The sequence below is a fragment of the Arachis duranensis genome, chromosome 5, assembly GCF_000817695.3.
Source record: "Arachis duranensis cultivar V14167 chromosome 5, aradu.V14167.gnm2.J7QH, whole genome shotgun sequence".
Classification (NCBI taxonomy): domain Eukaryota; kingdom Viridiplantae; phylum Streptophyta; class Magnoliopsida; order Fabales; family Fabaceae; genus Arachis; species Arachis duranensis.
In genome coordinates this window covers 20,030,225-20,044,719 of record NC_029776.3, presented here as the reverse complement: position 1 = coordinate 20,044,719, position 14,495 = coordinate 20,030,225, and the positions used below count along the sequence as shown (strand labels likewise).

The window sequence follows — 14,495 nt, the reverse complement described above, 5'->3', positions numbered from 1 at the left end:
AGATGTAACAAACAATTGAACTTACATTAATGTTATATATCTACAGAGAAACTGAGTATCTTAGAAAAATTATATGCACATTCATATAAACTTTGAAAGTTTATTGATGAATAAACTAGGTTCCTTGATGTTCAAAATAAGAATCTAATAAATCCTTAAGAGTATAAATCACTTAATTTAAAAAATTTTGAGAATCCAACAAAAACTATTCAAAAATTCAGCTAAAATTTCCAAATTTAACGGCAACTAAAATGAATATCTAATTAAAACCACCCAAACCCCCAAAGGTGATAATCAAGGTTTGACGAGTTAAGCCTCAAAGTGGTCCCTGAAGTTACACTCGAGACTCAAAGTAGTCCCTAAAATTAATAATTACCCATATTCATCCCTGAAATTACACTTTGGGACTCAGAGTCATCCTTCAAGCATTTTTCATCAATAGGCACCATCGAAAAGCTAATGTGGACTCGCTGACTAGGCAATGGCTAGCTAACGTGGATTAGTAAACCTTTTTGCGGAAATTTGATTCCTGAATCAAATTTAAAAATCCTAATCCCTAAATTCCTCTTCTCTTCTCTTCTCTTACCTTCCCTTCTCTATCTTCGAAGCTAAACAATATTTTTTAGCATGCAACAATCACCTAAGGATGCAACGTAAGTATAGGCAACATCCCATGGATTAAATATCATTTAAACATTAACACCAATCAAGCAATTACATAAGAATCTATCAGTCCTTTGATAGCATAATCAAAGAAGTATATGTGCAATATAAGAATTTATCAAGCTTGAAACAGAAAAGAATTTAAATTTCATTTAAAGGTCATCAACTTTTTCACAGTTTCTTCTCAGTAGCCTCAATTATCAAAACTATGGTAGGGAACTTTGATCATCGGATTGAGAATTGGCCGATCTTGGAAATTCTTAGGTATAAGAATTTAAAGTCGGGGCCAAAGTTGAACTTGACCGTGCAGTTTGGTTCATTGGGGAGAGTATACATTGAAGCGGCAGGGTAGTATCGCTTGTTAAAAAGAACCTTGAAAACTACACCTTAGTACACGCTATTTTTGAAGAAAGATATCTCACTTTCTACATACAATGTGATACTTGGAATCATGTTATTTTTATGAACATGGAACACTTAAAATACAACTTACAGCAAAGGAAATTCAAAACTTATATTATAGGCAAGGGAATTTCATTTATAACAGCAGAAGTAATGACACTTACAAAATCTGATTTATTACTACATCAACCAACAAGACAGAGCTCCAAAAAAAGAACTTCTTTCTGATAATTTGTTACTGGCCAGTACTTCAACATCCTCTTGATGACAGATTCTGCCAACTTATTATCTTTCTCAACAAAAAGAAGCGATTTGTATCTTCCAAATTCAAATTTATTATTGATTCATTCATTTGTATAATAAATTTTTTCAAGTAGGTAAATTAAGCACACCTAATTTCCAATAAGCAGATATTCAGTTTGCAAAATTCAAAAAGGAATACGATTATATCTATAATGTATAATGAATCAAAGATGCAGCAGTACTGTAAACTCCGCTAAATTAGCGAATAATTAGTCAATGAATTAATTTTAATAAAAGAAAATTAGAAATACGAATTTAATAGTAAAATAGTATAGAGCTAATTAAAACGAGAATTTTGACACCAATTTTAAAGAATTTGGCCTAAAATTGGGCTGAATGGGCCGAACCGGTCAAACCGAACCCAGAATAGGCCCAAGCCCAACCCAACAGCCCAAATTCACTTTAGAAGAAGCATTCTTCTTCCTTCCATTCAGCATAAACGTTGAAGCAACACCAAGGAAGGGGAAGACACATGCAAACTCACAAATCCTCACCACAAATTCAAATCCACATAACTTTTGATCCGGAGCTCCGATCGCCGCAATGTTTGCGGCCACGCGACTGAAGTGACGAGCTCTACAAAGCTCAGTACCATTCAAGGTAAGGAAATCAAAATCTCAGCTTCTATTCTCTCTTCTTCAATTCGAGAATAGTAAGATTTTTGGGTGTTAAGATTTTGAATAAATTGATGTTATAGGATCAAATTGAGTTGAGGAATGAGTGGGCTTTGGTTTGATTGAGACACATACAAGGTAAGGTTTATAAACCCTAGCCAATTTCAGTTCTAGTATGTTAAATGTGAATTTTGAGTATGTATGGTGATATAAGTGAAATTAGGTGTATACGTGTATATGTTGGAGGCTTGGTGATGATTGGAGCTAAGATTTTGGTGGGTTTCTCTAAACTTGAGGGGCTGTGTGGTGACTTGAGGGGCTGCCTTGGACTAAATATCGTAATCGACCAAGGTATGGTTTAAGTTTCGCGTGTTTAATATGTAAGGTTTTGTGAAAACTTGGGCTAGAGCACTATAGGATAAGTTGAAACGATTAATTGTGTTAAATTATTAGTCTTTATGATATTGATGGACAAGTTGATGTGGACATGTGTTGAGTAATTGATAATATGGGTTGAATGCAAATATATATATGTATGTTAGTATAATGATGATGGATGAAGGATTGATGATTATGACAATTTAATGATATGGTTGAGATTGAGTGGTGTTTATGTGGAATTGTTGGTATGGTTATTTAGATTAATGTTGTGGTGATGAGTTAATAAGATTGTTGTTGTTGCTGAAATTCCGTTGATTGGTTGGTTTATTATTGTTGAAAGAAGTGCAGAATTTTAATGCTTTAAAGTGAGCTTGTATGATATAAATATGGTGATTTCTAATAGGTACAAGGAACTGAGGTTTCGGGGTAGGGTTGTGATATAATTTAAGTAGATAAGGTGATGAATAAGAGGAATGGTGGATTAGTATAAGTTGGAAACCTAGAGGACTAAATTTGGTTAGTGAAATTGAAAAGTCTTGCTGCAGAAATTTCTAAACTATTTGGACAGCAACTTAAAACGAAAACTGGGAATAATCTAGACATGATTTTCGAACCAACTCATTTTCCTAACAAATCCCTATAAGTCAAGATTACCCCATAAAAATTTCATGGAATTTGGCTAAGTGGTTTGGAAGATATAAATTTTTGAAATTTAGTGGTCGCTGCAGAATTTTCTGGTTTTCTGGTTCTGCAGTACCAACTTCCAGACGCTATAACTTTTGATTTAAATTGAATTTTGAGTTGCTTTTAAAAGGATTTTGAATATCTTGAGTCTACTTTAATTGGGTACCAATTTCATGTCCATATCTACTTTGTAGAGTTAGTTATGTCTCTTGGAAGTTAGGCTGTTCACAGAAAATTCAGAACCAATTACTGGAAACAGGGTAGCAATTTCAATTGACATTTAATTAACCAAACGAAGTGCTATGAACCTGAAACTTATTTTTTCTAAAACTTAGGGGTGTAAAGTGTATCCTCACCAAAATCTAGGAGTAATGGATTATAATTGAATTTGTTATAGATTTTGTAAAAACGGAGTTGCCTGCTGTATTTTTCTAAACCTTCTTAAGTGTAGCAGCAGATTTTTATTGAATTTGTTATAAAATTCAATTCTAATCCAAAGGCGGTAAAACTTTGATTTAGATCCAAAGGGTATGTCCAAATTTGACTGTATGCATGAACGTAGGTAAGTAAAAGTGTGTAAGTTATCTCTAGGACACATTTAAAGTTAAACGGTGGTAACTTAGAGATGAAGAAAGATAACTAATAGTTGGAGAAGATAGTATTTGATTTGATAAGATGAAGGAAGAGAGTAATGTAAGAAATTGAGACTTGATGATATTGATTAATCAAGAATAATAAAAATGTATGATCAATGAGTTGAGTGAAATGGAGAATGACGAGATTGAGACATGAATTAGTATTGAGAATGAAAATGATAAATTGTAAGACATGATTGAATAACCTGAGCTTGGAGCGTTGTCTTCCCCATGTCAGCCGGGATTTTCCTGTGGTATTTATTGAGAAACTGCAGTAATGTCGCGAGTATGCCGGAGTTGCATATGTACGCTAATGATTGAACATTATTGAGCTTGGGGTACTATCTTCCCCATGTCAGCTTGGGGTATTCCTTCCCCATGTCAGCTTGGGGTGTTGTCTCTTCTCTCCATGTCAGCTTGGGATTCGTCCCATGGATATTATTGAGCTTGGGGCGTTCTTTTCCCCATGTCAGCTTGGGGGTCCTCCCCATTGTGTATTTTGAGCTTGAGAACATGTTGGGATGGCTACGTAACCGACAGTTGATATCAACAGCTATAGGACAGGTATGCATCATGCGCATTTGTTTGTTTTGATTGCTATGTATTATCTGAGATTGCCTAACTGAATATATATCCTGCTACCTGCTATACTTGTTACTTGCTCTATCTGATTCTTCTTGTGTGTGAATTTGTCTGGTTGCTTATCTCTGCATGATTTATGGATGACGGAGGAGCGGAGGAAGGGTAAAATGGGTTGGTGTTGATGTTAGGTTTAAAAGTGAGTAAGTCTAGGAGTGTTTTAGATTACCTACCTCTTTTTATGGCTTCTGCTTAGAAATTAAGTTTTATAACTGTATGTTGGAATTCTAGGATTGCCTTTGGCATTCCCAGGACATTATATATTACATGTGTGGCACCTTTACCTCCGGTTCTCACCCCATACTGTGTTGTTGTTTTCAGATGCAGGTCGAGTGGCTCCTCGGTAGGCGTCTGAAGGTTCTGCGGTGAAGTGGTTTACTTTGGGGTCTCCTTTTGTTATTTTGATGCATATATATGTATAGTTTCTCCTCTTGTATGTAAGAATTACTTTGTTTATGTACCTATTAGAGGTTTTATGAAGAACTAGGGTTTTGAACATGTCCTTTTGGGTTATTATTATGATATATATGTACGTATATGTTCTCCAACCTGCCTTGGCTTCGCAGGTGGAGTCAGGAGTTAGTTATGCTGTGTTCTTGGCCCTCTACTCGTATCATCTGTACATATACGTTATTGAACTTTAGTTTTCTTCTCACGTAAGTAACCACGTAATCTGAGGGTTGCGCTTTTGAATTTTGTGATCCTGTTTTACCCGTTTTTCAAGACTCCTAGTTAAGTATCTCTTTCTATATTATTATATATATTTTTATTTTTAGAGGTTGTAATACCTTACTATCTCAATCTTATGACTTAAGTATAAGATTAAGTATGGTAGGGTGTTACAAGTACAAACCATACTTTACACAATCAGACCCCAGATCCAAAAACAATGATATAGAAACCAATAACATCACCTTCCTTATACCCTTAGTCTCCATACTTCTCTTTCAGAGCCTTATGCACCTTACCCCCATCAATATCCCTTAACATTATAGGGTGGCATTTATAGGAATTAGTATATATAAATCATTATCAATTACGACAGGCTATTATCCTAAAATACTACACACACATGAAGAGTTGACAGTCAAATGATTATAGAAGCAATATTAACATGTATTAAACGGGATTTAAAAATAAGCGACATATTTTTTTGAAGGATAATGAGATCATCAACAAATTCAGGATGCTACTATCAATAGTATTAATTCAACTTCATTAATATGTTATGGTATGCTCCAAATAATTTTAAGTCAGGCTTGCAATTTTTTAGTTAAAACAGTCGTTCATAAAATTTGTCTTTATCATAGGATTTTCATATACTAAATAAAAAATAATATCAATATTAATATTCATATCTTCGTGATTGAATTTGACTTGCATCATTGATAAAGTGTCCAGGTGATTAAGAATAAGTACTGAAAGTATCCGAATAAACAACTTTATAATATGGCTTCTTTCCATATTTTAGAGGCAATTTATAGTACAAAAGAATGAAGAAGGAGATCCAACCACAATACATGTTATAACTACTATAACAAACCAATTAACCCTATGATAGCTACTATAACAATATTAAAGAAACATCCAACAGAAGATATAAAAAATATCAAAAACATAATACCATCTCCAAAAAACATCCAATTTCAGTAAAATAAACCTCAAATTTTATGAAAAAGAAACACAAAAAACATAAAAAAACATCTTCCTGCAAATATGAAAAATTAAAGAAAAAAGAAACAAAAAAACTGAAACAGCACTGCATGACCTCATTACTATATTGATGGGCATGTGTCCGAGGGAACAGGGTGGCGAGCAGAGAGGAGGCTGACGGGAAATAGGGTGAAAAGTGTGCATTCGTGAACGGTGGTGGGGGAGGCGGCTACTCGTTTCTCGACCGAGGAGGATCCAGTGATCCTGGACGATGAAGTGGCGGCACTGTGGCATGTTGACTTGTGTCGCAAGGCATGCAACGTGAATGAAGGTTGCGGCAGTATGCAACGGCGACAGGGAGCGCATCTCTGGTCGGTGCCGCAATAGCGCGATGGAGGTGCCATGACTTCCGTGTGCTGGTGGCGACTGGCTCGCAATGACTTCCATGTGCTAGTTCTTGATTAGCGGTGGAATTGGAGGAACGACGGTGGCGCTAAGGTGCGTTGTTAACGGCGAAGGTGACGACATGATAAGGGAGGAGGGAGTGGAGCAGATGCAGTGAAAATAGAGTAAGGTGAAAGGTGATGGGTGAAATCTGAATTAGGATAAGGATGGATAATTGGGGGAATGATTTTTTTAGTGTGGTAGGCTTTAGGTCTAGCCCAATAGGAATTGGCAGGAGTTGGCTGGACCCCATTGATAGTTACCTAGCGGGATTGTTAAATCAATATCTAAATTAGAAGATAAATATCCTATTTGTTGAACAATGAACTAAGAGGAGACGTAATATTCAATTACAGAGAATCTTAAATAACAGAAACAGAGCTAACACCGGAGCTGCAGCCCTCCATCTCCATTGATCTCTTCTCCCCCAACAAGCTTTCACTTTCTCTCCTCTTCCTTTCTTTCCCCACCCACCTATCTCGTTTCTCCTTTTCCTACCTTTGTTATCCTGTTTTTTTGAGTTTTCTTTTCTCGATGGTTTCAGATCTGGAAAAGACTCTTCTTTTCTCTCTTATTCCTTTTCTTCCACTCCCTTCTTTCCCTTTTGATGTTTCAGGTTTTAATTTCTGTTTCTGCTATCGTTTGTCTAGTTTCTAGTTTTTTTTCAGTTTTTTTTCATAGATTTAGTACAACAATAATTTTCTGGTGGTTATTTTTCTTATTTTGTGGCATTATGGATCTCTTTTATGATCTTCTGATTTTCTTTTATGAATATTTTGCTTTCTGTGATGCTGATCTTGTTATGAGAAAAATATATTTTGGAAGAAACTAGATATTTATGAAATTATTTATAAATTTAAAAAGTGATCAGACTTATTCAAAATCAAAAAAAATTATTCTATTATGTTGCAACATATCTATGTAATTTTATAAACAGAAGACTCATTTAATTTGTGTTGATAATTTAAATATGTACCTATTAAATGATGTTTAATTTATTTAAGAATAGAAATGATAAAAGAAATTAAAGTTAGACAACTAATCAAATTAACTAAAGTAGTGAAAAATATAAGTTCATCTCCAATAAATACTATGAAAACTACCTTAAATCAACTTGCATTGTTAGCCACAAGGTTTGCATAATTTGCATAATTTTATTCCTTTTTAGTTATTAAGTGACATGTTGCACTCTGCATCCAGTGCACTCGTCTTTTATATTGTATGCAGAGAGGCTCAAATGCATGTTGCATGTTTGTGTATAAACATCAAATTTATGCCCAATAATGCTAATGATCTTTGCTTGTACTAATATGGTCTTGGTTCTTTCGTATTTCTTAGGTTTGAACCATACTATATCACCAATAAAATTTAGGATTAATCTATACATACAAGTGTGTTTTGCATTTACAAGCTTTACAAGTCTAAACGAAATCCATCCATTAAACGCGCTGCTTGTTACGTGCCTTTTTAACAGAATTTTAAATCAATTCAAATCAATTAACGCACAAATATATAACTTCCATTTTTCAAAAGATTTCGTTTCTTTTTTCGAGTTTCTTGTCAAATTTGTTGGATCTCCTTCATGCGTTCTCTCTTTACTTCGTTTTTTTCGATTTTCATGATTTCTGAAATCAAATTTTGAAATCGTTTTGAAAATAATAGAACTTCAGAAATACACCCAAACGATTATAGAAATACACCCAAACGGTTACATAAATACACCCAAACGGTTACAGAAAGGATTACAAAAATACACCCAAAGAATTTAAGAAATACACCCAAAACAGGGAGAGACAGTATATTTCTTCTTGAAATCTTTTAATATTTTACTGGTTAAGGATGAGGCACATGGCAGAGACAATCTAGAAAAAAAACCTAGAAGAACACAGTACCTTGAATAATGTTTCTTCCATTTTTTGGTGATTTTTGATGGAGATTTGTATATTTTCTTCTTGATTTCTTCTACTCTTCGCGAGAAGTTGGAACGTTTCTGCAGAATCGTAATAGTTTGTTTTGAATGTCTCTTGAATCTTGATGGTTTGCGTTTTGATTGAGGAAGAAGAGGAAGAGTGAACGTGTTGTGGAAGGGGCGCGTGTTTTTTTCTTGATGGTTTGTGTTTTGATTGAGGAAGAAGACGAAGAGTGAACGTGTTGTTGAAGGAGCACGTGTTTTTTTCTTGTACTTGGAGCAACTTGTATAACTTGTAAGCCAAAAAGGCTTGTATATATAGCAGGCCTCTAAAATTTATTATTTTTTATTAATGTTTGACTAATAAAAATATGCTTATATTTAATTAAAAACACTGCATATTTCTTTCTTAAATATGTAGATGTTGAATGTAATAATAGGCAACCGAGTGGAAGGAAATTCAAATATGGAGTAGATCGACAATGTGTATTGTGAACGCTGCTTTATTTCATTATTGACGTTTAGTTCAATGGATACCACTACATGAGTACTTATTTGAAGGGGGAAAAAGAATACACAAATATTGAATTCTCTTGTTTCTATCTGGTTTACACCAACTATGTACACAAGAAAATCTTACTAAAACTAAAACTACACAGTTTTCTCACACAACATAATGCAAAACCAAATAATCTTTTTTGCGCTGACTGTATTGTAGCTAATATTGATTTGAAGAAACCATCATAACCTAATCTTTAATTTTCCTATGTAAAGCAACATTCTCTATTTCTCTCATATAGGTATTGGATCACATGCACACAAATTGGGTATGTTTTCTAAGTGTTAGAAGAAATGAAGGGAAAAGGATAAGATGAAGAATTGAACCAAGAGAAAGAAATGGAGGGAATGAGATCAGTGCTTTACCGAGCTGACCAATTTCTTGGTACCACACTGTTTGAGTTTGTACTTGTTTTTCTTCTCCGAAAACTTAAGCTTCCCATCACCACCTATTGGTAGATTAGTAGCAAGGTTTAACCCATGAAACTTGCTCTTGATTCCCCATGTCTTGTAGTGAAACCTCGTCCTTAAAGCCACCTTTAACTCACTGGTGGCATTTTTTATTGCATTGGAGAGCAGAGTTTTCAGTAGTTCAGATTTAGCGTGGACAGTGCCAGATTCCTCGCGCTTGCTACTAGTCCCTTGATGAAATGATTTTAAGGTTGTCTCAGCCACCTTGTCTTGACGCTGCCCATACAAGAAAAGGAAAGTTGAGTCATCATAGTAGATGTTAGAGTCCTTGTTTTGGTTCTCGAATTCAAGAGAGTAAAAGATGGTCCCGTTTTGATCAGAGGGCTGTTCTATGGTTACGAAGGTGACGCTGCATGTTGGCTCTTTGGGTCGTAAGGCTAGCCACAGGCACAGTGCAAGTAGGCCTAAGAAGCCTATGAATTCTGCCAGCCATAAGTAGAAACTCTTGTACTCGGTGTCACACATCTCTGATATTTGCAACACAAAAGAATTCTATTGCTTACCATTGTTGTATTTAAGAGACGCATGATCTGGGAATCTGTTTCAAGTTGGTTTCTGTTACCAAAGCATTACATTAAGAGAAGGGGGTAAAGTAAAGAATATGCGTTTCTTAGGTTTAAGGATAACCCATAATGCAATGCGGGCATCATCAAAACTCGAGTGATCTTCAAATATCAAACATCCCATCTCTTGTTTTTACATGTTTCCTCTCCATTTTTTGTGAGAAGGAAAATTTTATTTGATACTCTTTGTCAAGTTATACAATTTATGGTTAAAGACAAACAAAAAATTAATAAGAATAAATGAAGAAAGTAGAAAAATTTAAAACTTTACAATTCAATGGTTGAAAAGTCAAAGAAGGCAGCAGTAAATGTAAAGTAGTATTTGTTTTCATTTGGTTCAATAAGCAAGTTGTGCTTATACCTTAGAACGTGTCCAATATATGAACCAAGTGCGTCATGCACCGCCATGAGAAAAAGTTCCCGTACGTGTATTTAATATAATTTTTAAAAAATTATTTAAGTATTTACAAAAAAAATTAATAAAAATAAATTCTTTTATAATAATTTTTTATTATATTTTTTAAAATAAATACTTTTAAAAATTAAAAAATTAAACAATNTTAAACCATTTTTTAAAGAAATTTAATTAATCTATTTATCCAAAATTTCAAACTAAATCTATATCACATTTAATTCAAATTGATTATCATTAAAGTACAAGTATTCTTTGTAAGCCGCCAAACACTCGATATAAATTGAAGAGTTCTCATAAGCAATTGTACTGTATACTATGTTTTGTAAAGTTCGAGTAACTGGAAATTAAGAGAGAAAATAATAAGATTTTTTATATATTATAACTGTTTATGAGTATTATTTTTATAATGTATAAAAAAATATTATAATTTATTATATATATTTTAAAATTATAATTTTATTATTTTATTATATTATTTATATTATTATCTAAAATTTTTATTTAAATTTATATATCGGCGTCTATAAATTTTAATTTAGTTATGTTATCCTACTTTATTAATTCTAGTACCCAACATTTTGGACCTGTGTGCCACTTCTCCTTTCCCTATACTGTAAACCTTTTTATATGAAAAAACTTAATTTGAGTTATATTTTATCTAAGATAGTATATGTTAATATTTTTTTGAGGATAACTTTTACAATGCGTAATTAACCCTGTTTTGGTTATAATAAAAGCGAGCATATATGCTAGGATCGAAACATGCATGGATGATCAGAATTCAGAAGCTAGCAATTGTTAGTTGTTACAAGTGTATGGTCCAGAGGGAATCCTCCTCCATACTGCAGTATGGCAATGTAGCTATAAAACTGGTGGTATCAGATCTCATCTTCAAATGCTTGTTATAATTATACATTTGAGAGTTTTGAAACAGCAACGAGAAAAATATTGGCGGCAACTGCGCAGTGGCACATGCACAGACATTGCCGGATAATTCCAATATTTTTGTATGTTCGGATTAAACTTAGTATACAGTAATTTAAATAACATTAATTTTTAATTAAAAATAAATTGGTATTAATCGAGTTAATGGTTGACGACCTTTGTATTAAGATAGATGGCAATAAACTACGTATTATTTTGAATTATATTATTTAAAGTCATTTTTAGATTAAAAAAATTAATTATTCTATTAGTTTTTATAATTTTATTAAATTTGTTATTAGATTTTTATATATATTTTTCTAATTGTCTTTTTACTTGCTCAATTAAAAAGAAAAAAATATAAGCATTTAATTGCAATTTTGATAAAACTATAAAAACTAACAGAATAATTAAATTAATATAAAATATTTAAATTTTAGTATTTTTTTAGTATTCTCAATAATATTTAGTATCCTTTTAGTTATAGTTTTCACTGCTTATAATTTTAATATTATTTCTATTTTAATTTTTTATTTAATTTAGTCTTTCTAATAGGATTAATAAATTACAATATAAAACATTAAAAAAAAGTTCCATATAAAAAAGAAATAGTAACAGCGGTAAAAAAACCTCATAAAAACAAGAAATACCAAGAATTCTAAAAGTAATAACATTTACGAGACAATATTAGAAAAAATATTACAAAAAAAAAACAAAATTTATGATGCAAATAATAAAGAAAAAAATTGATAAATAAAAAATAAATTTCTGTAATTAATAGTCAAACTGAAAGTAAATACAAAAGTTATAATTTTTAATTTTTAATAATAAACATAGGCTAAATTATAGAATCACATTTGTTTCTGAAATAACAAAAAAATAATCAAACAAAAGAATAAAATTTTAAAACAAACTAAATATACGATATGTTAGACTATAAAAACACATTTATATTTAGAAAAAAAAAATTTAAACCAAACTAAATATATGTTACAAACACATACTTTACATCTTATCATTTTCTTTTTGACAATAGAAGATTTACACGAGAAAATGGTGTATATCCATTCTCCATCCGAATACAATTGAAAATTTTGTGTAACACTTAATTAATATTAATATGTAACGCTTAATCTTATTTGACAAAAAAAATTGATCAAACCATTTAGATCTACGCTTAATTAATATATAATGCTTAATTAATTAATATGCCCACCGCCATTTATTATTGCTGAATAATCTTAGTATTTATGTGTGTTTAGATTATAGTTAATTAATATACAGTAATTTGAATAAAATTAATTTTTAATTAAAAATGAGCTAGTATTAATGGAATTTATGTTTGACGACTTTTATATCAAAATAGATGGTAATAAATTAAATATTATTTTGATTCTATTATTTAAAGTCATTTTTAGATAAAAAAATTTAATTATTCTATTAGTCTTTATAGTTTCATCAAATTTGTAATTAGATAGTCACAAAAAAAATTATAATTAGATTCTTATATTTTTTTCTTTTTAATTGCATTCCTACACTGCTTAATTGAAAAAAAGAAGTATAGAGACCTAATTATAATTTTAGCAAAAATATAAAGACCAACAAAATAATTAAATCAATAAAAAATATTTAAATTTTCGTACTTTTTTCGGTATTCTCGATACTCTTTAGTATTCTTTTAGTTATAATTTTTACTACTTATAATTCTAATATTATTTTTATTTTTATTTTTTATTTAATTTAGTCTTTCTAATGGATTAATAAATTACAATATAAAAAAATAAAGAAAGCTCCATATAAAAAATAATAATAGCGATAAAAAACTTATGTAAATAAAAAATAACAAGAATTCTAAAAGTAATAACATGTACGAGAGAATATTAGAAAAAAAAATTATGATATAAATAATAAAAATTAAAATTGATAAATAAAAAATAAATTTCTGTAATTAATAGTCAATCGAAGAAGTAAATACAACCATTACAATTTTTAGTTTTTTATAATAAACATACGCTAAACTATAGAATTACATTTGTTTTTGAAATAAAAGAAATAGTCAAACAAAAAAATAAACCTTTAAAACAAACTAAATGTACATATGAAATTATTAATACAAAATCAAACACATACTTTATATGTTCTCATTTCTCTCTTGATAATCAAAAATTTACACGAAAAAAAGGATGTACATGCATCCATTCTCTCACTGAATATAGAGAAAATAAAAAAAATAAAAACACAGGAAGGTGAATTTTTTAATACTTAAAATTTTTTTATTTAATTTATCTAAAAATAAAAATAATATAAAGTGGACTCTTTTTATTTTTGAATCTTATCTTTTGTTATTATTTTAATTTTGAATTTGATATAGGAAATAAAAGCTAGACAAACGAAGCAACAACTCTCTGGAAAATTTTTTTATTTATTAGTTTATTTTTTTAGTTAGTAATTATAATAATTTTTAATTTTTTTACTGAAGATAGTGAGATTCGAATCCGTCATCTCTTAAGTGAGTATGGAGAGATTATACTATTTGAGTTATAATTCATTGGGAATAATTTCTAAAATGTTAATAAAATTTATTATTATTATTATTTATTTTTAGTCAATAATCTTAATAATTTTTAATTATTTAATTAGTAATAAAAAATATTATGTGTGTACAAAAATTTATCACAATGTATTTATATATAAAAATATTTTTTAAATAATTAAAAATTATTATAATTACTAACTAAAAATAAACTAATAAATAATAAAAAAAATTTTCTCAAAAAAGTTTTTCGTGTGCAGTTTTCATTCTCTATATCAAATTTAAAATTGAAACAATAAATAAAAAAATTTAAAATTAAAAGCCAATAAATAAAATTCATTTGACAAAAAAATTCATTAGATAATTGTGTCAACACTTAGTTAAATATATAATATATAACGCTTAATTAATTAACATGTCTACGGCCATTTATTATTATTGGATAATTCTAATATTTTTTTGTGTTTGAATTAAAGTCAGTATATTATAATTTGAATAAAATTTATATTTAATTAAAAATGAGTTAGTATTAATAGAATTTATGATTAATAATTTTTATATCAAAATAGATTATAATAAATTAAATGTTAGTTTGTATTATATTATTTAAAATTATTTTTAGATAAAAAATTAATTATTTTATTAGTCTTTATAATTTTATCAAATTTTTAATTAATTTTTTTTTAATTGTATTTCTATACTAC

At 30.1% G+C, this 14,495-nt stretch overlaps 1 protein-coding gene across 1 annotated transcript; it reads right to left on the bottom strand.

Moving 5' to 3' along the window:
* Window positions 1-8,895: 8,895 nt before the first annotated feature.
* On the bottom strand, window positions 8,896-9,821 carry LOC107488625 (protein NDR1-like). Its single transcript, XM_016109380.3, has one exon. The coding sequence runs from the start codon at window positions 9,819-9,821 to the stop codon at window positions 9,240-9,242; it is 582 nt and encodes a 193-aa protein (XP_015964866.1). The 3' UTR covers window positions 8,896-9,239.
* Between the last annotated feature and the right edge of the window lie 4,674 nt (window positions 9,822-14,495).

Coding starts and splice junctions, on each gene's coding strand:
- LOC107488625 (XM_016109380.3), bottom strand. CDS start 9,821: ATGTGTGACACCGAGTACAAGAGTTTCTACTTATGGCTGGCAGAATTC.